The sequence below is a fragment of the Eubalaena glacialis genome, chromosome 19 (assembly GCF_028564815.1).
Source record: "Eubalaena glacialis isolate mEubGla1 chromosome 19, mEubGla1.1.hap2.+ XY, whole genome shotgun sequence".
Lineage (NCBI taxonomy): Eukaryota > Metazoa > Chordata > Mammalia > Artiodactyla > Balaenidae > Eubalaena > Eubalaena glacialis.
The window spans coordinates 16,839,909-16,866,370 of record NC_083734.1 but is presented as its reverse complement, the minus strand read 5'-3'; the positions used below and the strand labels follow the sequence as shown (position 1 = coordinate 16,866,370).

The 26,462-nt window shown below is 45.4% G+C and overlaps 1 protein-coding gene across 3 annotated transcripts in view; it reads right to left on the bottom strand.

Moving 5' to 3' along the window:
* Positions 1 to 25,818, bottom strand: part of PHF12 (PHD finger protein 12) — a 39,740-nt gene extending 13,922 nt beyond the window's left edge. For all 3 annotated transcript variants that reach the window (XM_061175325.1, XM_061175326.1, XM_061175328.1), the window contains exons 1-5: positions 25,203 to 25,818; positions 24,377 to 24,558; positions 4,450 to 4,522; positions 1,418 to 1,811; positions 109 to 229 (exon numbers count right to left, since the gene is read on the bottom strand). In XM_061175325.1, the coding sequence (XP_061031308.1) occupies positions 109 to 229; positions 1,418 to 1,811; positions 4,450 to 4,522; positions 24,377 to 24,558; positions 25,203 to 25,268 (836 nt within the window). In that variant the 5' untranslated portion in view covers positions 25,269 to 25,818. The remainder of the gene's footprint in view (positions 1 to 108; positions 230 to 1,417; positions 1,812 to 4,449; positions 4,523 to 24,376; positions 24,559 to 25,202) is intronic.
* Positions 25,819 to 26,462: the final 644 nt, after the last annotated feature.

The window sequence follows — 26,462 nt, the reverse complement described above, 5'->3', positions numbered from 1 at the left end:
AATATGGGTTATCTATATTTAACACACATGGTTTGGAAGAGACAATAGAAGAGAGAAAAAACATTTGCTAAATATGAGGAAGAGCCTCTTGCTATGGAAGAAAAATACCTGTTACACGTGAAACAGACTTTGACTGGTAAGGGAACAAGACCATTGTGATCTAACTCATGCTGTGTCTTCTTCACGTTTTTCCCTGTGGTTTCCTCCTTTCTTCTCCTCTTGCTAGAACCTAGAAGAGAAATTGGTGGTGCTGAATTTTCCCTGGATGGAGAGTTCCTAGTTCGGGATATGGAAACAACAGTAAGTCCGAGGAACAGGTCTTAGTAAAAGCATGTGTCATGGCCTGGACATGCATCTCTTTCTGAGGCCCCCTGGGCTGGTTTCAAGTGGGAAAAAGAATGAGAAAGGAGGAAAAGGGAGATATAAGTCAGAACTAAGATCACAAGTCACTTGCTCTATGGCAGAAACACATATAAATGTTTTGCAAACATGAAGAGGTCAGAAACCTAGGTTAGATACTGGTGACTTAAGAAATAGAAATACCCAGGTCAAATGGTCAATCAAGACTATTCTGTGAAGGCGGCTGAGGAAAAGAGTATAATTTTACTGCATTTTTATAGAAAGCAGAAAAGCTGTGAGTCTGTATGCATCCTACTGACCAGCAGGTTTCTTAAGCCTGCCAATTTCACTTTCTCTGGGAAGAAAATAAGATCTAGACGCTTTGTGATATCAAGTAGAAGCCATGAGTTGATTTAAAAAAAAAAAGGGAATGGAGGGCAATTTATAATATCCATCAAAACTACAAGTGCATAGTTTAAAAACAATATAAATGCATAGTTTTGAGCCAGCAATTCTAGTATTAGTAATTTATCCTACTTATCCTACAGATACACTCACATGTATACACTCACATGTATACAATGACGTATTTACAAAATTATTTGTTGAAACAGTACCTGTGGTAACACAAGATTAAGCACAACCAGAATTTCCATTAATAGGAAATTGGTTAAATAAATTATGGTACATCTATATAATGGTACATCTATATAAAGAAATTCTAGGAGATACATAAGAACCAAACAGTGGTTATCTGTGAGGGGTAGGAATGTAGAAACTAGGCAAATGGCAGACAGGGATGGGTGTGAAATTTTTCATTGTAACTCTTTTTATATTTTTTGATTTTTGAACTATGTGTATGTATTACCTTTTTTTTTTTTTTTAAAGTGATACTGGGAAGGGTGGAAAAGAGAAAACTGAGTAAGCATTGTAAACCTGCAAAGATCTCGAACCAAGAACAGGAACCTGAGACAGTGGCGACACAGACAGTGACCCCACAGGCGGCACAGCCCTTTGGTTGGACAAGAGTCCTTTGGGGAAGCCGGGGTAGGGGAGAGGATATGACAGTCTGGCTAACCTGGTAGTGCAGTGGTACAAGTCAGTTCATTGGGCAACTGAAATTGGGTGGGGTTCCGCTCCATGGCGGCAGCAATCAGCAGCTCAAAGGGGCGCCTTAGCTGGGGCTGCACATAGTCCGGCTCTGCTGCCACTGGCTCCTCGTCCACGTCGATGATGTCCTCGTCGACATCATTCTGCTCAGAGGTGGGGGTCTCTGTGCTGGCATTGGATGTGGGCGTGCCAGGCCGGCTGGCTCTCCTTTCCAGGATCCGGGCATGGGCAATGGCCTTGAGTTCAGTTTTGCTAGCTGATCTGTCCAACAAGTCAGTATCGCTGCTGGGGGATGTAGTCCGTTTGCCAGATTTGTCCACCAGTCCATTGACGTGGCCCAGCTCCTTTTTCTGCTCTCGTTTCTGTGCAAATAAACAGGTGGGCCCATCACACAAAGTAACACAAAATAGAAAGAGATGGATGCTACAAAGTCCTGCTAGACCACTAACCAAAATTACGGAAGTCTCTAATATCAGAGACTCATCCACCTGGGGACTTGGAACATTGGTCCGTTAACGTTGACAAAACTATAGCTGAACTAAACTAAAGCTGGCAAAACCACTGCAGCAGGGAATCACCAAAAAGTACAAAAGTTAGAAACAATTTTACAAACCACACATCATATGATACACAGTATCTGTACACGAGGTAGGGGGGCGGGTAAAGGGATAAAACGTTAATTCAGTGAGAATAAACTTAGACTAAGTGAGGACAGTGAGAATAACGTAGAGAATCAAGGAAAGCACTGTTGTTGGCCTCGGAGTGCCCTGAATGGTTTTAAGAACTTTGCTCAAAATACAGAAAAACCTGCAGAAGCAAAGGTAAAAAGTAAAACGGGCAAGCAGAGCTCCCTGTCCAGGGAGGTTGGGTGCTGACTTGCAAGGCAGCCACACCACAAGGTGGAAGGGTGGTGTGCGGAGGGCAGTGATCCAGCAATCATGGCGTCCAAGAATGGCGGCTTTCAATGTCTCAAGTTTAACTAGAACTCTGACAGTGACACTTTTTGAATGGAAAGGTGGGGACATGGAAAAAGATTAAGTGTACAGAGTAGGACTGAATGACTGATAATACATCTTCCTCCAGGGCTCCAAATAGAGTGGTCAAATGAAGGTTTAGCACTGGTCTCCAGTCAGGAGACCTGGGATCTTGTCCCAGTTCTGCCACTGATTCCCTATGACCTTAGGTGACTCAGGCCGGAGGGCAGGAATTTCTCTATGTGTAAAGTGAGACTAGTAAGACCTTTCTTCTCCTCCTCTCAGGGATACGGTAGAGATAAAGAGCATCACGTATATGAAAGGGATGGCTCTGAATTGGGGGAAGATCTAGCCTCCACTAGGAATAAGACCTGAACATCAGAGGTTGATGAGGCCCACAGGATGTATCATTTCAATCCACTTCACTGTAACTGCAGGAGGCCAGAGGGCTGTAGAGGTGATGGTGCAAAAGGCAGATTTGGCACTGGTAGGCATAGAGGTCCATCTGAGAGCAGGTCAGAGTGGCATTTCAGGAAAAGCACACTCTGTAGAAAAAGGCACACTATAATACAATCCCCAGAAAGTAGCGCTGTTTCCAGAAAATTGATGAAGAAGTAATAGGGCTTTGGAGCGAAACAGAATTTGGTTCAAATCTTGGCTGTGTCCATTCCTTTGAGTACTTGGGTAAGTTCTACAATTGTGAACCTCAGTTTCTTCCTTTTAAAAAGGGAGAGAAAAAAAAAAAAAAATGGAGAATATACCACCAGTACCCATAGTTGGCTGTAAGGGCTAAATGAGATAACACATGTAAAAACCCAGCTATGATGAGTACTAAAACAATGTTAGTTCCTCTTCTTCACTCTCTTTTCCTGGCTTCACCTCTTCCGCCACAGCTGTTCCCAACCCTTTCAAGTCCAGCTTCTTTGAGTGGCAAGTTTCTGAAAGGCCTCCTGACTGGCAGGTGCCTCTAACTGGCCCTACTCTAATCTAGCTGGGGACACACAGGTAGAGATCTTGGGAGGAGGACAAGCTGGAGGACACCCTGGTTTGTGGACTTCAAGAGATATTAAACTACAGCTGTGGTTAGGTGGTTGACTTGGCCTTGGCTTGCTTTAATAAGAACCCTATGCACACATTGAACAATAAGGTCTGCCTAATTGTTTACCTTCTTCTTAAAGGCTGAAAACTGTTACACACATAAACCACAATCTCTGAATCATCTCATCCTGTTTCTGCAACCAAGGAAGTCATCATTCATTGTGACATCATGTTGAGGGGCCAGGAAAAGAGGTGACGTCACAACAAAGGAAAGTTGCTTGGTGTATAATTAGTGTGGGGTGGAGGGCAGGGAGTGGTTTACAATTCACAGACAAATTCTAATCCACAGCCTATAATTTGAGGATTGGGTCTCTCATAATCTGGGTGGAAGCACACCTACTTCCTTTTTTGATAAGGGAGCATTTAGCTTTCGTACCCCACAGAAGTTCTCAAAGTAGAAAATTATGTTCTCAAAGCCAGTACTGAATTATCAAAGCTGAGGGAAGGGGAGCTAAAGAAAGGTTAGGCAACCTGGGGTACAAGTGGGTCCAAGTCCTCTCCACCCCACACACCTGGCCAAGCTTCTGGATACCAGCAACTTATCTGCCTTGGGGTGAGGGGAATCCTTTTTCTATCAAGCTGGAGAAGCAGCCTTCCTCTTCAGACTCTTTCAGCCACTGGATATGGCTGCCACATTCAGGCCACTTATCAGGAGGTCTACAAGGAGATCAGACTACTCCTGTAACTAGTGAAGGAACATGGCTCAGTAAATTAACACACCTTTTCTGCCCATTTCAGCAGCCCATGTTTGGATTTTAGGCCCTACTGGATTCTAAACAGTCACCATGGGGAGTGTGAGGGTGATTCCAGGGCTGGAAGAGATAAGACGGGACAAAAATGCCTTCAGGGCCAAGCCGTCTTAGCTCTAGAATATCAGTGCTCTAGATCTGGCATCCTGAGCAAAGCCTTCAGAAAGCAGCATTATTACCTTTCGGCGAACAGTGCACCGGTGACACATCCACTCCCCAGGAGGCAACATCTCTTCACTCAGTGGAGGGTTACTGTGGGGAAAAGACAAGGGCAAGACTAAGTAACTAACCCTTTGATGCAGCAGGGAAAAGCCTAACTAGGTCTGACACAAAGCTGCATGTCCCTCAACTCCTATTCTGGCCAGTCCTGCAGCACTGCTTGGGTTCTCTTATCCTTCAAAATGCTTACTTGGCATCATTTACAATAACCTAAGGAGTAAGCATCCCTTCCCATATCTTAGAAAGAGAAGCCAAATCCAAAGCTGTTAACACTGGGCTTACAGGGAAAGATACAATGAACTGGTTTGGAGCCTTGAAGAGTCATTCCCAAACTCTGCACCACGCTAATAAAATCACTGAGAGAGAGGTCCTCCGCCATCTTTTCAAAGTCTGCCAGTGTAAGTCCACAATCTTCCATCTGCTGTTCAAAGCCCTCTGTAAAATGGTCTCCTTCCATGTTCCCAGGCCCCTTTCGGGTTCTTTTTCTCCTAGTTAAACTGAAGACTTGCTATTTCTTCCTCTAGAACTCTTCCCCTTGAAAGCTATGCCTACCAAAACCCTATTCATCCTGTAAGGGCTGCTTCAATCAGCCTATGGTAGATTAAAGATGCCTACAAATTTTTTGCTACTCCTTCCACCCAGAAGTAGTCCATTTCCTTCCTCTTGAATTGAGCTTGTCTTGTGACTTTTTTTTTTTTTGGCCACAGGTAGCGGCCAATGGGATCCTAGTTCCCTGACCAGGGATTGAACCTGCGCCCTCAGCAGTGAAACTGTGGAGTTCTAACCACTGGACTGCCAGGGAATTCCCTCTTGTGAGTTGTTTTGACCAACAGAATGCAGCAGAGGTGACAATGCTGTAACTTCCATGGCTGGGTCTGAAGAGACCTGCAGATTCCACTTTTACATGCTTGCAATGTTCCATCTCAGAGTCCTGCTCTCATGCTGAGAGGTCACATGGAGGAGACTTACGGCACTCCAGTTAGCTCCAAGCCAACAGCTAGCACCAACTACTGCTATGTGACTGAGTCATCTTGGATCATGCCAGCTCAGTTGAGCCTCCAAATAACTGCAGTCCCAGATAACAATGTGAACAGAAAAACCACCCAGCTGAGCCTAGTCAACATGCAGATTTGTGAGAGATAATAACTAGTGTCTATTTTAAGCCACTAAGTTTTGGGGTAGTTTGTTATTCAGCGATAGACAACTGAGCACACAGCTCCTCCATGCGCTCTTCCCAGATTACTCAGACATCCTTCCTTCTTCAGCTTTCCCTTGTGTGATAATTCTCTTACTTCTTTTATTAGAGGAACCAAGACAAGGACTGGATCTCTTCCCTCTTTGTATCTTTATAATATAGACGTTGTACACACAGTAGTCAGTCAGTAAGTCAATACTGAATCAAAATTACAGCTGTGTAGGGCCAGCCTTACTGCTCCTCCAGATCATTGATTTCCATTAAGGTTACACCAAGAACCATATGAAATTTTATTAAATTCTTAGGAGGGTCACATTTGTAATGTTTATACAGCAGTAGTTCTCAAAGTGTGGTCCCCAGACCAGCAGCATCAACATCATCTGAGAACTTATTAGAAATGCAAATTCTGTTCGAAAAGATACATGCTCCCCAATGTTCACAGCAGCACTAGCTACAATAGCCAAGACATGGAAGCAACCTAAATGTTCATCGACAGGTGAATGGATAAAGAAAATGTGGTATATATATACAGTGGAATATTACTCAGCCATAAAAAAAGAATGAAATAATGCCATTTGCAGCTAAGTGAAGTCAGACAGAGAAAGACAAATATCCTATATCACTTACACGTGGAATCTAAAAAAAATGATACAAATGAACTCACTTAGAAAATAGAAAAAGACTTACAGACATAGAAAACCAATTTATGGTTACTAAAGGGCATAGCATAGGGGGATGAGGGGTAGGGAGGAGATAAATTAGGAGTCTGGGATTAAAATATACACAGTACTATATGTAAAACAGGTAAACAACAAGGACCTACTGTATAGCACAGGGAACTATACTCAACATCTTGTAATAACCTATAATGGAAAAGAATCTGAAAAAGAATGTGTATGTGTGTGTGTGTGTGTGTGTGTATCCACATGTATAACTGAATCACTTTGCTGTACACTTGAAACTAACACATTGTAAATTAACTATATTTCAATTAGAAAAAAAAAAAAAAAGAAATGCAAATTCTGAGACCTCACTCCAGGTCTACTGAATTAGAAATTCTGGGAGTGGGGCTCAGCAATTCATGTTTAACAAGGTCTCCTGGTGATTCTGCTCAATACCAAAGTTTGAAAACCACTGCTATACAGAATAAGGCTACATTTATTCTTAAGAAATGCCTACATTTGGTTCCTGGCAGTCACCTACTTGGAATGGTACGGAGGAAATTTTTTTTTCAAAATACATGAGAAATGCTAAAAAAATATTATTATATACATATATGGACTATGAATATATAAGGACTCTCCCTTAAGTCCCAGTCCTTGATGCTAGGCTGCTTTACCGTTTCTACCTAAAACAGCATTTAGCTTGACAAATTTTCCTAGCTCCTACTTTGCCAGTGCGTCCCTGGAGCCCTGAGCATACATGTCAGGATGTCCACCAAGCTTCCTATCCTCTGTTTCCTTGGTGGAATCTCAGGAGGATCCTTACCAGGAAGCATAAAACTGGAGGCACACTGGCCTACTGGGACAGGTCTTCAAGCCCTGGAGGACCACAAGTGAATGTCACCTGTAAAGTCTTCCCTAGTTCTCTCCAATATATTTCTGCATAGGCCATATCCAAACTAATGAAATGCATGCATGTAATTTGCAAAGGCCTACAGACTCTGCTATGCTTCAGCAGCTGTCATATTAAAACTAATCCTGAAAAGCCTGTCATTTCTCATTCTGTTTTTCATCATTTCTTTTCATCTGCCTACTGACTTTGTGTTTTGTACCAAGATACCCTACACCAAACATGTAAAGCACAGAAGGGTGAGGCAAGGTGGCAGTGGCTTAGATCTTTTACCAAGATGTGAATGGCCCCCGGGCCACCCTTCCTGCCTTCCTCAATCTATTTCCAACCCTGCTGGCAGAATAATTCTGCCACAATTCTGATCATATCAGTCTCCTTATTAAAAAGCCCTTCAATATCGCCCTTACCCCATCAGGATAAAGTTCAAGCTCCTCAGTACTGCAGGCGAGAACCCTGTCCCTTCCCCAGCTCCGTCAGTCTGGTGGCTCCCTACACAGTCCACACTGTTTCTCAACCCTTTCTCTGCTCATTCTCATTCTCTGCTACCCACAACCACAAAAGCTGAGCCTCCCCCCACTCCTTCACCTGGTGAACGCCTTATCTTTTGGAGCTCAAGTCAGGCACTATCTCCGGGAAGACTCCTCTGACAGCCCCTGATTCCCTATAGCACTTCTGTGCCATACTATAGTGAAATATTATATACCCGAATCTCCTTCTCTGCCTCATTTACCTTTGTATCTCTACACTCTGCATTATGCCTGGCACATAGGAGGTACTCAATAAAGCTTTAAAGAACTGGGGAACACTAAAAGAATGGGCTTCTAAGAAGTGAATGTAACCCCCTCCACCCAAGTCATGAGGCAAGGCAATGTGGATGTACAGACACTTGTTTTGGTGGTTAAATCACACATGAAATTACTTATGTTTTCAGTAAGAAGACATCAAAGTCCATACTTGCAAGCTTGAACTTCATACCGTAACCTACTTAAACCCTCTTTAAACAATTTGATTTCTCATTTCTCTTTCTTTTTTTTTTTTAACATCTTTATTGGAGTATAATTGCTTTACAATGGTGTGTTAGTTTCTGCTTTATAACAAAGTGAATCAGCTATACATATACATATATCCCCATATCTCTTCCCTCTTGCATCTCCCTCCCTCCCACCCTCCCTATCCCACCCCTCTAGGTGGTCACAAAGCACCGAGCTGATCTCCCTGTGCTGAGCTGATCTCCCTGTGCTATGCGGCTGCTTCCCACTAGCTATCTATTTTACATTTGGTAGTGTATATATCTACATGCCACTCTCTCACTTTGTCCCAGCTTACCCTTCCCCCTCCCCGTGTCCTCATCATTTCTCTTTCTTAACACAGGGGTAAAATGCTCAAAATCTGTATTAAGAGGCTCTCAAAAGTAGCTCCTGGTTGGTTTCTAAAGGATCACTTTCAGAGGCACCACGCTGAAGAAGAAACATTTCTCAGAATTGTAGATTATGGCCACAGACTCCTCTTGTCTGCCCTAAAGTTCAGGCTGTGAGTTTAGGGAGCCGTACAGGAAAGTCAGAGTGTTGTCTCCAGGATGAACACAGAACATATAAAAGAGTGAGGCCTTGTTGGGATTTTGCTGCTTTCTTAGAGACAGAACATGCATCTTGAAATAAATTTGAAAATATGGTGGGACTTCCCTGGTGGCGCAGTGGCTAAGAATCCGCCTGCCAATGCCGGGGACGTGGGATCGAGCCCTGGTCCGGGAAGATCCCCACAGGCCGCGGAGCAACTAAGCCCGTGCGCCACAACTACTGAAGCCCGCGCACCTAGAGCCCGTGCTCTGCAACAAGAAGCCCGCAATGAGAAGCCTGCGCACCGCAAGGAAGAGTAGCCCCCCGCCTGCCACAACTAGAGAAAACCCGCACAGCAACGAAGACCCAACACAGCCGAAAATTAGAAGGCAGTTTTTCAACTCAAACATCTAGAGGAAAAGGATTCATGAAATGACTCAAGGAAAGACAGGCTGCCATTGGGGTAATAAGCTCAGGAACTAGTTCTGGAAGATGTTGTTCTGCAAACAGACTAATTTTGTTCCATATGAGAAACACTGTCAACCAAGAAAGGATTCCAGGGAGAAAGGAGATTCTGCAGCCTCGGGGTACCCACATACACATCCTGAGGACTTCCCCACCTCATCCACCCATCTTAAAGCTCCTTCCCCCCCATGTTCTCATAAGTTAAGTATGAACTTCAAAACAATTATATGCATGCCAGAATCTTTAAATCATGATATGCCTGTCAAGAAAAACATCGCTCTGTTCCAGCTCCCTCTCATCCCCATATATCAGTGAAGACAGGGTACTGAGAGCCATCCTCTACAAAAGGAAATCATTAAAAGTTAAAAGTCAGGTAGTGCTAAAATTATCAGTTTCTGCTGCTTAGCAGTAAAAACCATGAAAACACTGTAATGAGCCAGTGCTGCTTATAAAGACATCAATATGCTTCCTAATCGCTAAAGCTTAGAAATAGCAGAGTGATAATCTCATTTTACATCTAGTCTATTACAGTTCACAAAGTGTTTTCACAGATGCTCTTATTTGATCTTCACCATCATACTGTGAAAATTAATTCTTACTCCCATCATACAGGTATCTCTAAACAGACTTATCTAAAGCCATGGAGTCAGAAAGCAGAATTAGAACCAAAATCAGCTTCCTGGTTCTTCCAAATCTTGAGCTCAATCTGATTTCTAGGTAGTTCTCTTATTTCCAGAGAACACAGTGGAATATCCGTCATGGTATCTTCCTCAACCACAGGGTTGAGCATTCCCCTCTCCTTTAGTCAGTATTTATTGAGTTCCCACTGCTTACTAACCAATGCCACACTGGAGGTACCATGCTAGAGGAAGGACACAAAGCAAACAAGTTATGATCTAACCCATCAAGAAACACGGCCTTTAGGGAGAGAGGACCAGAGTCATCCACTCAAGCATTTATTGGACACTATGTTATGCTAGGCAATGTGTTAAGTGGTGAGATTTCAGAAATGGTCCTTGCTCTCAGGGATCATAATGTGAAAAGGACAGTTGGTAATGAGACCACAATAATCAACTACAAACTGATTCTTGCCATACAGACCTATATAAAACTCAACAGCTCATGGATGCCAGACTCAAAACAGAGCCTCAGAACTTTGGTCTTTTGGTACCTGAAGGTGACGGTGGCCTTTCCCCTACTCTTTCCACATCTCAGCAACTGCTATTCAGCAAATGGTAATTAAGCCAGTGATCCTTTAAAGATGGTGAAGTTAAGGATCTTGAGGTGTTCACGAGGAGACTATAGTTTTAGAAGAAGGTATATTTCTGTATTTTGAAAACCTACCTGATGAAAGGAAGGTTCTGGGAGTGGAGACGCTTCCCTGGGAACAGAGACTAAAGTCCACCTAGCACACAATATTATTTGAGCCTTTAGATTCCTTCTGAGAACTGTCTACGTCCTGGGAAGGAAGGTGAGCCCTGGAAGAGTCATTTTCTCTATGTGAGCTGGCTTGTCTTAGAAAACTGGTAGCTCTTTAGCCAACAGGCCAAGGGCCTTTATTTTATTTTCTGACTTCAAAAGAATATGGCCTGCGGTGCTGCGAGACAGGCACCCTTCTCCACGGCAGAGAAGAGAGTGCCCTGTGAGCATGGCGCTCTTGCAGAATATCTTCCCATCTTCATGGCTATGGATGTTTCCTTCCAGAGCGTTTGTTAAAAAGCCCTGGCCTGCAATTCCTGGCCAGAAAGTGACTGTTCACTGCTCTCCAACTTGTTATTTATTTTAACCACTACCTGATCTTGAAGACACTGTTAGCTATAAAATACTTCATAACAACAGAGCTCTAAATCTTCAGAGATTGTACGACTGAAGAGTATGCGTCTCAGAGTTTGGTGTGGCTCTCTGTGAGGCCTGAGAGGGCCTATAAACAGTTAACAGTAACATCTGCACACAAACCAATTAAAAAGCTGGACAAAGACATTAATTTTTTCAAACTAAAACTCCTAAAGCCAACCTCTGCAGCGGGACTCTAGCATCTGAACTTCCATAAACAAATACAAATGATGCATCTCTGTTGCTGAAGAGGGTGTCTAGATTGGTCTATTTCTGGAGTCATCGAAGAGAAAACCACAAACATACACCCCTCAGCTAACTGTAATGCCTGCACTGACAGACCTCTCCGTGTCAAAGATTCAAAGCCCAGAGCCAGATGATCCCAACTTACAGCCCAAGGACAGAGCCCAGTTTTAATTTCGAATGCCTCTTTCATTCACTAATGAGGCTGCAGCTCACCACTGCAGGTGGAAGATGTTGGTAGTTGTCATGGTTCTTGGCTCTCTAATTAAGAGGATCTATTTCAAGTCATATACCAGTGTGGTTGATCGGAGTCTAACCTCACTCATCTCCCTCGCCTGTTAATATATGTGAACCTGCACGACATTAACATTTACTTCAGATTTAGTCGCCACCAGTGGGACCTGTTGCTCCATAGCTCTGCGTTAATTATCCACCCAGCACAAGCAGTTTTTCAATATGGAACTGGAAGAGAGAAGGGGGAGGGGAACAAGAGAACAAAGGGAGGAGGGGAGAGGTGAAGGGAGACAGAGAAGCAGAAAAGACTGCCTTTTATTTCAGACCTATTTTTTACATTACAACATGCAGATAAAAATGGCGTTGGGCTCTGGACTTTTTTTTTTTTAATATGTTTTTACTGATGTATGGCTTGCAACTGTCCATCCAGCCAAGCAACACTGACATTTTAAAATTTGAGCCAAAGGGAGCCGGAGAGACATGAAAATATCACTTAACCAAATTATAAGCTTTGGTGTATGTCTTAGGACAAGAGGAAGCAAGTGGATGAAAAATACTTAAGAAAGAACACACTCCATTTTCTCTTCCTGGACTGACAAAAATATTCTACTTAACACAAACACTTAACAGGAACACTGTGCAAACAGCATGTCTGCACAAAAAATACCAACAACAGCCTTCCACTCAGGTTCTCTTCTAAAAGAGGTCAGTCAAATGACCCTGGTTAGGGTCTCTCCTGTCAGAACCCATCATTCTCCAAGAATCAGAAACTCTCTAGCTACATAAACCATCATTTCAGTTGAAATAAAATATCAGACTAAGAAAGATTCCGCTGCCCGCCGCCCCACATCATCTGTATGTCCCTTCCCCCCCCTCTTTTTGGTGGTGGTGGGGTATTCAGCAAGCAAACAACGGCACTGAGCAGTTTTGATTTTTAATTTCACAGTTCGTGGGTCTCATCCATCCATGTGAGGTCCACTACCAGATAAAAATCCTGCATCTATATTTCACGGCATCGTGTAAGACCAACTGCAGAAGACAATACATGCTCAGAACAGGCCTCCTCTCTCTCAGACTGGCCCTGCTGCTCTCGGCCCGCTCAGGAAACATGTTGGTACCAGTCAAAAGGGGAGCGAGGGTGATCGCTGACAGGACTACAACCATGTCCCAGCCTCCTAGCAGCCGTCTGGATCTATAAAGGCACCTATCAGCACAGAAAACAAGTCTTTTATAAATTGAAATCAGCTTCTGTCCTGGAAAAGCTAAGAGGTGATGGGTAAAATTTAATTTAACAATATCTTTTAAAACTTAAATTAAAAGCTATATTAATAATTCCCAAATTTAATGGTCTGTGTTTTGAGGGAACAAAATTTAATGAAATTTAAATGCCAGCAGAAATAGTAAGCTTTCTCTGGACACTTGTGTGGGTGTCAGCTTTTCCCTTCATGGATGGCCTACCTTTCAAAGGCAGAGAAGAGGGTCATATTGAAGGATACTGGAGAGATGAAAGCAGAGAGAAAGTTCATGGGGGTCTCTGAACCTTAATTTCTTACTCTCCTTTATCCCAGCTACTGACTCAAATACAGCTAATGCCACAAAGTACATAAAAAGTACAAGGGCTGCTGGTTTTTTCATGCAGAGCCTTAGTAGCTGTGCTAACAAGGAGGCCAATGAAGTGCCAGGCCATTACAAACGCCCTATTGAGAAATTTAGCTAGTTGCGTCACTTCCACAGGCATATAATCCTTTCAAACTAGCTGACTGTGCCCCCAAATTTTATTGCCTTCTATGTAGAGCTGGCTTGGGGCATCCTCCCAGTGAAGGACACCTGGAGAAGAGGGTTATAAGAAGTGCAGGGAAAGAAGGAGGGAGGGTAGAACACCAACAGTTATAACAGGTGTTTGCCTCTGCTAACTTCTCTACAAGCCAAGCCTGGTGCCACAGGACCTGATCTACCACTGGTTTGCCTATTCTTGCAATCCTGGCTTCTCTACAATGGAAAATGAGCTGGCTGCAAACATTTAAAAAATGGGCTTCATTCATTCACCTTATGATGGATGCTGGAGCCCACCTATTTTAGAAAAGAGTCAATATTCTGGCCTCAACAGTCACTTTCTTTTTTTTTTTGGCAACAAAGGATTTTATTTATTTATTTATTTTTAATTTTTTTTAACATCTTTATTGGAGTATAATTGCTCTACAACGTTGTGTTAGTTTCTGCTGTATAACAAAGTGAATCAGCTATACGTATACATACGTCCCCAACAGTCACTTTCTAATACTCCCAGGGAATATTCCATTGGAAAGAACCAACAATTTTAATTGTGTATTCCATAAGAGTCTCAAAGGTATGGAAAACTGGGTACTGTTCCATGGTCAAATTTTAGTGGACTATCAAGAATAAGGAAATAGGCTACACTCTTCTTGCAGACACAGCTCAGGGAATCTGGACCAGTTCACATCTTACAGATATTGGACCTAAAATTCTATAAAGGCTGGGAAAACTAAAAACAATAACATCTTAGGGAGAATATCTATCTGAAATCCAACTAAATGCAGAGAGCGGGTTTCTACCCAAGGCTCAGCTGCTTTTCCCTAAGGAGGATTTCTGCTTCATTTACTCTCCTCTGACAGGGTCTTCTAAAAAAAAACGACGGAAGAAGAATAATGCTACTGGGACTTCCCTGGTGGCGCAGTGGTTAAGAATCCTCCTGCCACGCAATGGTTGAGAATCTGCCTGCCAATGCAGGGGACACGGGTTCGAGCCCTGGTCCGGGAGGATCCTACATGTCGCGGAGCAACTAAGCCCGTGTGCCACAGCTACTGAGCCTGTGAGCCACAACTACTGAGCCCACGTGCCACAACTACTGAAGCCTGTGTGCCTGGAGTCCGTGCTCCGCAACAAGAGAAGCCACCACAATGAGAAGCCCGCGTACCGCAAGGAAGAGCAGCCCCCGCTCGCTGCAACTAGAGAAAGCCCATGTACAGCAATGAAGACCCAACGCAAACAAAAATTAAAAAAAATTAAAGAATAATGCTACTATTTGGGCCAAAACAGCACCAGGACTTATTCCCATCTTCTTTTACCCTTACCCTCGCCCCTCCCCTAATTTTACTCAGAAACCTCAAAGCTCCCCACCCTGCACGACTGAAGTAATCTCCTGGGCACGCTGTCAAACTGTGCTGTTGTGGTTTGATGCCACAGCTAAGTGCTGACTTGGGCTTCTGAAGCCTTCCAGTTATACCCCTGGTGACCTATTTAGGAGTTGAACATACTTGTCAGAGACAGAGTGCCATGATTTTTCCCTTCGGCCCACTTTTCTCTCAGATGGTCCCTAACCAAAGAACAATCACCCTAAGGGCCTGAATGTGTGCACACAAATGGTAAGATGTGTGGAAAGCTTGTATACAGCAAGCATACAAGCCTTGCACATGAGCTCTTTCCTTAAATAACCTGTAGACACTCTTCTTACTATACAGCATCCTACAACACCACAAACTGCAGCCTGAAGTCAAAGATGTCTGATATCATGGAATCAGGCGTCGGAATTGCTTTGAGTTAGAATGGCTAAGTGTCATCTACGCCAGGCAAAACCAAGAGGACTACCAAGGAGGGATAAAGCAAAACAAAGATAATAAAGCAAAACAATGTTTCTCAATGAAGGTCAAAATTAGTGACATAGTTCTCCCTACATTTAAGACATTCTTTCAAAAAAATGGCCAGCAAGATCAAGGAAAGTTAAATATAGCCAACCCATGTATAGAACTATGAAAAGTTACAGGTTTAGACACATTTAATGAGATTTATGTAGTATAATTTTCACAGTGTATTTTGACCAATAATTGATGATTGTTAATGGAAAAAGTTCACCATAGAGTTTCCCTCTAATGTTTCCAGAGCTTTGTTAAAACCAAGAATCAGTAGAGGGACTTCCCTGGTGGCGCAGTGGTTAAGAATCCGCCTGCCGATGCAGGGGACACGAGTTTGAGCCCTGGTCCGGGAAGATCCCACATGCCGCAGAGCAACTAAGCCCGTGTGCCCACGAGCCACAACTACTGAGCCCACGTGTTGCAACTACTGAAGCCCGTGCACCTAGATCCCATGCTCTGCAGCAAGAGAAGCCACTGCAACGAGAAGCCTGTGCACCACAACGAAGAGTAGCCCCTGCTCGCCGCAACTAGAGAAAGCCCGTGCACAGCAAGGAAGACCCAACGCAGCCAAAAAAAAACAAAAAAACACGAATCAGTAGAACTCTACCTGAGGGTTCAGTGAACATGGGAATTAAAAAGCTCACAGCTCATCACAGGAGCCCATGGCTGGTGGAAAGAACAGGAGTAGCTCCACATTGCCCAGTTTCGTAATGCAGAGACTTTTCTAAACTCACTCGAAGTTCCATGCATTTCATTAGCTTCTCTGCTCTTTGTACAAATGCAGACAGGAGGAAAAAATATCCAACAACCCTCTGAGGATCACAGCTGGATAAAAGACTATAAATGTGCTTGTGCTGCCACAAACAGGTTTCCACCCTAGAATTCAACCTTGCTAGTAATTCTGAGAGGTACCCCCACCCCTGCCTGGCTTGGAGGTAAAGTGATGTCTTTGGGCTACAGTCAAACTCAAACGCCACAGAGAGTCCTCTCCTGCTCACTTGAGCTTATTTCAAAAAGAGCCTCACGCAGAGCCCAAATCAGTGGGAAAGACACGCTAGGTTCAGGCACTGAGTCCCTGCCACCTGCCTCCCCCGCCCTGCTGTTACTAAGTCTTTTGTCCTTTCAAGACCGGGAAACATTTCCTGGGAGATACCCTGTACAATTTGTCAGAAAACAGGGGAAGGGCAAAGATTAAACACCAAAGCTACTAACATACAGAAAAGCAAACGTAATTAGGGAGAAAGGAAGAGTCACCATGTGTTTGTGTTAACAAAGGTACCATCCACTTCGAAGAACCCAGACATCATTTCTGTTCCCCAACCAGTGTTTATCTTTGCACGTTTCTCATTTGTAATACCACTAAGTATGACGCAGCAATGAGCAGAGGAAATGGGTCAGTCTCTGGCTTTCAAGTAGTTTAATGAGCATTTAGTACAGGATTGCAAAAGGGAAAGTAGTTCTTTGAATGAGCGAGTCAAGTTTTTCTTTACTTAGAAAATTTCATCAATCTGCAAGGTGTACTTGGAATTTGCTTATTGTGAATTCAGCAACAGCTGTATGTAACAGCCAAGTTCCTTTTTGCTGATGGGTCCAATCAATGGTTTCTTCTTTTGTCAGTGCCCATTATACCCCTCAGTGTCTTTTGCCTCCCACACAAAACTTCATCTTTATTCTTATTTGCTGAGACTAGATTTAGAAATAATTAAAGGCTTAAAGGATGAGGATTTTGATATCTGTAAGTGGCAGGCAGAAAAAAGAGTCACCTTCTTATTCTTCTTAACTGTTGTTGAGTCATGGGAAAAGCAGTCAGCTAGCGACCTGTGCATGCATCCTGGGCATGGTGACAAATCTGCAACACCAAAGTGCCTTTCTGAATTTGGTCTAGGACTTGCACTGAATACAATGTCCTCCTCTTTCAGGAAACTGGCAGGGGGACAGCTGTACTCCTGTCCTCTCTCTTGGGAGGCTAGCATTATGCAGAGGTGCTCTTATAAGTGTCACTCATGAATGGCAATGCAGCTGGCCATGTTGTACTCCCTGGGGACTTTAAGTCAAAGGAAGAGCACAGTGCAGTTGGGAAAACAAACTTTTTTTTTCCCTGCTCTGGTGACTTAAAACTCTGGCACCTTAAAACAAAAATGCAGGGACTTCCTTGGTGGTCCAGTGGTTGAGAATCCGTCTTCCAATGCAGGGGACATGGGTTCAATCCCTGGTCGGGGAACTGGGATCCCACATGCCACGTGGCAACTAAGCCCTCAGGCTGCAACTACTGAGCCCACAACGAAGAGCTTGCGCGCCGCAATGGACACCCAGTGCAGACAAAAATAAAAAACAAAAACAAACAAACAAAAAAACCCCAGAAAACAAGAATGCATTTCCAGGAGCCTGTGCTGCATTATCATAGTAAATGCCATCATAACCTCAACCAGAATTTTCCACCAGATTGGTCTGCTTAACTACACATCCAAGGAACTGTTGTGTATGCACTGGGGGTGGGACAAGAAAGTTCAGAGATGGATTTCAGTACTCTACTCACAACTCAAAGCAAACAACATTCAGCTTCATCTATTTTCTATCACCCTATCACTTGTAGAAGAAAAAATATACCCATTTCTGTTAAGAAGCAGGACACCTGCATTTCTAGGGAGCATCAAAGTAGACGGTTTCTTTTTATAAGCTATATAAAACCTTCAAGCAAATATTCTCTGCATGCCGCCTCCCTATTTACTGCTATCTGGGCTTACATAAAGACACGTATAAATAGGTGAGTTCACTGCACTGTTCGAACAACTTTTTGTTCTTGTTCACCAGGATCAAAAGCTCATTAACTGATCTGTAGTTATTTCCACCCCAAGCAGTTACCAATCAACCTGAAGTGATTAAAATCTTCCTCCTTAAACCAGGAACCAGGGGCCTCCAAGTATGAGAAGTGCCTATACACAGAAATTTTCTATTGTGGCTGGTGGGAGCCAGGTGGGCATCCTGCCTTAGGGCAGGTGGTGGATTTTTTATACTTCCTCTAGGGTAACTTCCAGCCTTAGACTTCTTTGCTAAGAGGGGTCACCCAGAAAAGCTGAAATAGCAACACACCAAATCATCATAAGGTTCCCTCCACTGAGACACACCATCTTGACTGAGTTCACAGAAGAAATCCTTTACTTACTGTCATTACATAGACAATATATAGACATTCAAGTGTGCTTAAATCAACCATCTTTTTCTAGGTAAGACTAAAAATTAAAAAATAAAAAGATAGGGGAAGTGAAAAGACAACCCACAGAATGGGAGAAAATACTTGCAAATCATATATCTGACAAGGGACTTGTATCTAGAATATATAAAGAACTTTTACAACTCAATAATAAAAAACCAAATAAGCTGATAAAAATTGGACAAAGGATCTGAATAGACATTTCTCCAAGAAAATATACAAATGGCCAAGAAGCACATGAAAAGATGTTCAGTATCGTTAGCCATCAGGCAAATGCAAATCAAAACCACAATGAGATAGCACTTCATAGCCATAGGATGGCTTTAATCAAGAAGGCAGGTAATAGCAAGTATTGGAAAGGATGTGGAGAAATTGGAATGCTCATACACTACTGGTGGGAATGTAAAATGATGCAGCCACTTTGGAAAATAGTCTGGCAGTTCTTCATAGGTTAAATGTAAGAATTACCATATGACCCAGTGATTTCACTCCTGGGTATATACCTAAGAGAAATGAAAACAGATATCCACACAAAAACTTGCACACAAGTATTCATAGCATGATTATTCACAACAGCAAAAAGAAGAAACAACCCAAATATCCATCAACTGATGAATGGACTACAAAAATATGGTATAGCCATACACAGAGTAGTATTCAGCCATAAAAAGGAATGAAGCACCAACAAATCCTAGAAGGATGAACCTGGAAAACTCACTGAGCCCTTTTGAGTAACACTTGTACTTTCACTCAGAGCTTAATAAAAAACAGTGTTTCATTCAACACACCGTAGTGACAATTTGAATTCCTTTTCAGTTCAAATCAGGTAATTTATTTGTCTTTATGATTTGGCTTGAAAAAAATTCTCTTGGAAACATACTTGATTAAGAATTTTAAAAAGACCAACATGAATCTCATCTCCAGATTAAAATGAAGGCTGTACCTAAATATGGCTTTTACACATTTAAACATGTAAAAAACAACACAACTCATTTACAAAGGCCCCAAACAGCCCTAATGTACTAGTGGAGCCCATCTGTAAAGTACTTTGAGAGCCTTAAGGAACAGCAGGAGATTGATGAGATTATAACTGCATCCTACCTTTCACTGAGTATGGTAATTAATTTTGGGACAAGCCTGAAACGAAAAATTTCCTACAACAGTACCACTAAGTACTTGCCTTAAATTACACAAAAACTGTTACCTCTGAGAAGTATTACCTCTCTTTCCGGTTTTAATATTTCTGACGCTTCCTTTCTCAACCAAAGCCATCTGGGTCACAAACATTTTGTGAGTAAACAACTCATACCAAGTATTAGTCTTATATTTTTAAACAGCGATTATCCCTTATCTTTGAACTAAAGCACTCATTTCATAAAAATTGGCCCCGGAGCCCCACATTAATTTGACGAAGCATGCATGTGAAATTGAGTTAAAGTTAAATGTTACTAGACCCTTCCTGTTTGAGTGGACCATTTAAAAACAATACTACACACCCAGATTCCAACACAACACAGCAAATGCAAAAATAAATAAAATACACACAAAACCAAATTAGGTTTGTTTATTGTTGAGTTATTTTACTATTGAGGGGGCAGAGTGAAGGGAGGGAGTCCAGATGCTGTCACCTCCAGTTCTTCAGTGCCAGGCTTCCAAGCACTTGGAATGTCAGAAACAAAAGATGTAAAAGATAATGTTAAAACAAATGTATTTTAATTCACCACTTGCCTGATACTATTCTAATGACAAGCTAAACACAACAAAATCAGAAAAATCACCTCCTTAAAAGTTCAAACAGTATAGATTTTCTGCGAGGCAGTTTTCTACTGTGTGTGTGAAACCTTTCTTGTTATGACTCACTGAAAATTAAATATGCAAAACTCCAAGCTGAGCTTAGTTTTGCCTGTGCACAGAGACCTTTTTACTCTCATTCTTCGAAAACCTCATTCTGGATCATGCTGCCAACACCAGAGAGAGGAAAGCCGGCCAACAATTCCAAATATAACATGCGGAGGCAAATGCTACAGAAATCTGTCTGACGGGAAGGGACCATGCTGAGGTCTGCTGAGGTAGATGCACTTCTCAACCAGACCGTTCTGGTCCCTCAGACTGTTTGGAGCAAAATGCAATCAGAGGAAACCATCCAGGTTCCAGTCAGCCTCATTACTGATGCCTATGGTATTCACTTTATCAGTGAGAACAATCCTATCCATCTCAAACAGAAAGATGGGTCTGCGGCAACCAGAGCTCCACCAGTTAGTCTAATTTTTTTTTTTTTTAAGGCCAATTTTTAGAGACCAGTCCATGGAGATCAGTATTTTCGGAAAGCTCAACTTATGGCACGACAATTATGATAAAGGTCAGGTTCCCCAGGGAACACTTAAAAACATCTCTTCCTAATTCTCTAGGAGCAGGTTTAGTAACCCCTAACCCCACTCTGAATAATTGATAAACCAGTTAAACTTGGATAAAATGATTACACTATCACTTAAACAAATATGAAGACATCAGCTCCTCAAGTTTAATTCTTCAGTGAGTTCTTGGCACTGAGCACAGGACAATTCATTCCCTTACCCAGAAGCTCATCAGAGAAAACCCAGAAATAGGGCTCCCAGTCTAACTGGGAAGAAAGGACTGTTCCTCATACAGAGCCCTGGCCCCTGAGATAAGACAAGACAATTAATACAGCTTATGTGACCAGTCATTTCCTCCAGGACATTATCTTAGGAAAAATCCCCTGTGGTTATGGCCATGTCACTAAGCCCAGGAGGTAAAGCTTGCCTAGAATCACTTCGGGAGCATTTTACTAGATGCTGTTCACTGGGAGGCAAGCTGGCAAGGCCACCAGAGACTGAAAGAGGACTTGTCTCACAGAATTTTGAATGGAGACCCACAGCAGCACTGCAATTATGACCTACAGGGTTTGCAAAACGCCATCTTCACTTTTGAACATTCTGTACATAAGGAAAATTATCATTACTATGCTTATCTAAATAATCCAGTCTTAGTTAAAAAGGGAAGCAAGAGGGCTTCCCTGGTGGCGCAGTGGTTGAGAATCTGCCTGCCAATGCAGGGGACACAGGTTCGAGCCCTGGTCTGGGAAGATCCCACATGCCGCGGAGCAACTAGGCCCGTGAGCCACAACTACTGAGCCTGCGCGTCTGGAGCCTGTGCTCCGCAACAAGAGAGGCCGCGATAGTGAGAGGCCCGCGCACCGCGATGAAGAGTGGCCCCCGCTTGCCGCAACTAGAGAAAGCCCTCGCACAGAAACGAAGACCCAACACAGCCATAAATAAATAAATAAATTAAAAAAAAAAAAAAAAAAAGGGAAGCAAGAGAAAATATAGTCACACCTCCTAACCTCACTCCCACATGACACAAATAAACAATAACGGGACAAATTACCATGAGCACACCCAGGAATCAAAATTTTCTGACACCATTAAGTGCTTGACCTAACGGGTTGAGATGGTTAATGAAATATTTCACTTGGGCTAGAAAGAGTGTGGGGTAGAAGGCAGGAAAGTGGGGTAAGCCTCACTTGAAAGAAGGGTTCCTGCCTTTGTATCAATATCTGCAACGTTTTGTGATATATGTAACTACTCAGATAAGTCAATGGTACATTCAGTACTGGCATCTTCAAAGAGGGAACTGGAGATGTGAAACAAGCTCTGCCTCATTTACTAGGATTCTCAAAGCTCTGATTACCAGTTCCCATTCATGGTCTTACAAAAAAAGTAGTCAATGAAATGCACAGTCTGAATCTCACTAACAGCTAGAAGCCCCTCCCTCTCTCCTACCAGCTAAAGTAGAACTGTTAATTGTTACAATTTGACAAGACTTGAACTCATCAAATTCAAAGATTCAGGGGTTAGGTTGTATAGTTTGAAAGCCCAATCTCAGGCAAAACAGCACACTTTTTCTATGCCTGAAGTTTCTAATAAACAATTTCAGCTTTATTAAACAAACAATAATAAAGAGCTTACAAAATTCTCACTCAGTATGGGAATCACCATTTTTGGTTAACGGTAACTTCATTCTACAGGTAAAACATTAATCCACATTTTAAATCAAGAAGTCTACAATTCAGTCTTAGTATGTATCAAACAAGCACAATAAGAAAAACATAAGCAACAGGGAATAACTGGTGAGCAACACAACACATCCAGGTACAAATCTCTTCTGTGCTCAAGAACAGCACAGGAAACTTGACAGGAGATTTTTTTTTCCAGGTGGATTACACCTTATACCAACAGGAAGCAAAGGTTAAAAACCACAGACCCTTACTGCTGGTATTAGTCACTTCACAATAAAAATTTCAAAGCCATTGGCAAAGCTTCCTCCAGGATAATCATTTTTGTCTCTGCAACATTACAAGCCAAGATGGGGTGCTCTCCTGGGCAAAGGAATCTTGGGAATGGTAATGGGAGCTTCCTACAAAACTTCTGACCACAGACTTAATTTGCCCAGTCTCAGTCATCTGTCTAATAAGTGTTCCAAAACCTGCAATTAGTACAAATATACAATGGGCACTATTCCACCAACCGAGAAACGGAATGTGAATGGAACTGTGTAGAGAGCTTAAGGAAAACCTCACTTTTTTTTTTTTTTTTTTAAACAGAGGGCTAAAAGAGGCAACATCAAAAACGGGTGGGAACGAACAGAACAGCCCCTCTCCTTCCCGCTCTCTCCAGCCATCTCCTCTCATAAACGTCTGCCTCAGTCAACTGTTGCTGAACAGAACAAGACCCATCAGAACAAGATGCAATCGGGGTCCCGGCGCAGATGTGGGATTTTTGTGGAGGGCAGAGGTGATTTCTCCAGGCAGAACCTGGAGTTTAAACTCTTCTTGGCCGGATTGTTCTGGGCTGAGCTGCAGAGGAGGATCAAGCAGCGGGCGACCAACCCTGGTCCCTCCCTCCCTCTTCGGTCTCTCCCCTCCCCTCGCGTTCAGTAAGCGTGGGGGGGGGGGTGAGGGGGGGAAAGCGCACAGCTTTCCAGCTCTCCGGTCCTTAAAAATGCCCTCGCGGAGCCACCACACACAATCCTAACCCCGGCAGCAAAGAATTCTGCAGCGAAGGGTTCGCCGATCCCGAGCGGAGAAGTGAAATCGGCGCCCAATGGCAATTTTAATTGTCTAACCCGGTCCGATTTCCCAAGAGGCGGCAGCGCGGGGCGGGGAGGGAAGAGGGAGGCAGCTCCGACAGGCAACAGGGGGCAAGCGGCGGCAGAGAAAAGGGACTAAAGCGGCAAGATCCCAGCCCCGGCCCCCGAGGAGCTTCCGCAGAAAGGACCCCGAGGCAACCCCCACCGTTCCCCGGGAGACGTTTGCAAATCATATATGCAGCCAAAATGGCGCTGAGAATAAAAATATAATTTAAACGCAGGTCGCCATATTGTAAACAGAGAGGCAGAGAGAAGAGGCGGACTCGAGAGACACCCTCCATGATTTCTTCCACAGCCGGGAGCGCCCGGGCGCCGGGTCCCGCGGGTCTGGACCAGGGCAGCTCCGGCCGCCGAGGGCTCCGCGCACCCACGGCGAGGACAGCCCAGCCAGGCAGGAGCCCGAGGGCGGCGGGCGCGCGGGGAGCCGAGCGTCGCAGGGCCCGGAGCTCCTCCCCTTCCTCCCCGCCACCGTCGGCCGTGCCCCACCGGCTCCGTCCCGGCTCCTTAGTGACTTCCAATCCCAGATGGGGCTCTCCTCACCCCTCCCAACCCCCACCTCGGGGTCCGGACCCACTGCTGTTCCTCCCCCCCCAAACGGCCGGATCCGGGCAGCACCTGGGGGCGGGGAGGCGCTGGCCCCAGCGGCTGCAGAAAGCTAGCGGCTGCAATCGCCCGTTATTTCGGCAGCCACGGGTAGGCCGGGTGAAGGAATGTTCCGAGAAGGGTCCGCCAAGGGGCTCCGGAGGGGTCCCCAGACCTTACCAGCACTGGAGATGGAAGGCGGCCGGGCAGTGGTCACAGCACAGGAGATCCCCACCTTCTTTGCAGCTATCGCAGCTGTCGTGGTTGGTGGCCCTGCCGCTTCGCCGGGGCTCCTTCTCAGGCTTCCGACTCCGCTTTTCTGCCTCGTCCGTCTTGGGGGGAGCCAGCAGAGCTTGGATTTGCTGCACACACATACAAATGGCGTGTGTGCACACTCGGAGGTCCCGGGCGGTCCGTCGCCCCCCCGGCGCGGCTTCTCCGTCACCCACCCCTCTCCCCCCTTTTGTCCTTCTTCCTCCCATCCAGCCTGCTCCCAGAACCTCTCAGCCCCCGGAACCAGGGGGAGCCCAACCTAACCGCGTTCCTGCAGCACAACAACGAGAACGGCTTCTTCCAAATGGGGAGGATCAGAGTAGGGGGATGGGGAGAGGGTGCGCGGTTCCCTTCTCGCCACTTCCTTGTATGGACAGTGGGGGACTCCAAAGCCAGGCTCAGGAGAGGCCTGAAGCCCAGTACCCGGACGTGCTGGGGGAAGCACAAAGGGGCCGACAAGAAGGGGGTGGGGAGGCCCGCCGGTGCAACGAGATGGAGTGGGTTGGCGCCTCGGGAGAGCGAATCGAGGGCGGCGGGTAGGTGAAACTGCTGCAAACGTCCTCGGCGGCTGAGCGTAGCCCCCCGAGTTGCAAACATGGGAGGGAGAGTCTGGGTGAGGAAGAGCCCCCCCCCCGGCCCTCTTGCGCTGCGAACTCAGGGCCGGCTTTGTGGGGCGGAGGGCGGAGGTTCCCTCCCGGCGCTGGGGGAAGGGGATGAGGAGGGCCACTCTTACCTCCATCAGCCCCCCCGACGTGTCCAAGTCGTACACGATCGTCTTGGTCTCCATTTTCTCCCACATTCATCCACCTCCCGTGCTGGGCGCTCTCTGCTCCGGCCCCCCCAACCCCGGGGGGAGGGGGGAAACGGGGGGAGGGGGTGCTCCTGACCCCGGCCCCCCTTCTTTTTTCCAAACACGGGTCCCGACTTCCTCGCCCTGGCTCCCCCCCACCCCCCGGCCCCCAGTCCCCGGGACGGCAGCGTCCTCCCCACGGGCCGTGAGGGGGGAGCGGCCCCTCAGCCCCGGCCCGGCGTCTGGCTGCACGGTGGGTCCTGGCTCCGGGGGTCAGGCCTCGGCGGGGCCTAGTCCCACAGGCTAAAGCCGGTGCTGGCGACCGCTGGTCCGGCCGGGAAAGCTAGCGGGCGCTGCCATCCCGGGGTTGGGGGGATCGGAGTCGGGGTGAGAGGTTAGGTGAGGTTGTGGTACGTGAGGTGACTGCGGGGAGGGTGATGGGGGGTGGTCCCCGGGCTCCGCCTCTCGCCGCTGCCGCCGTCTGCGTCCCGGCTGCCGCGCACTTGGCGCAAACTTACCGCGAGCGCCCGCAAAGCCACCCGCGCAGGCGCCCCGGGATCGCCGCTCGCCGCGCGCAACCGCAGTGACAGCCGGCGGCCGGGCTCCCGCGCAGCCGCAGTGAGGGGGTACCCCCCAGCGCGCAGCCGCGCTGGCATTCGTCTGGAGAGCCGAAGCCCCGCCTTTCTGCCCTGCGCCAGCGTACTGAGAGAAAAGGGCGGGACTTGCGGTCTCGCGCAGGCGCCTGGGAGAGCTCCTCAGGGTCATAGCGCAGCCGCAGGAACATGGGGATTCTTCATCCATTGGTGTTTGAGTATAGACCAAGACTACTCTGTTCCCGCGCAGGCGTGTTGAGGATGCTCCCCTCCCGCCCCACAGCAACACGGCCGGCTCCGCGCAAGCGTATTGTCACCTGAAGGCCCTAATGAGAATGCTTCTCCTTTCGCCATTTTGGTAGTGGGATATAAACTACCATGTCCTTGGAGTCCTCAGGCATGAACAGAAAGGAGCAAAGTGTGGTGTTGGCTAGAGCTGGTAGGCTGTCGGTGACAGCAAGTACTCCTAGGGATGTTGTACTGGACTTTTTGGTTCCAACGTCAGGTGTGGCTGGACCAGGCGCCATATTGGTAAAGAGAAAAGAAAAGCCATCGCGACGGAAAACGATGCTTTTGGTGTCGGGTTGGATGGCTGCTGTTCCCTCTTCCC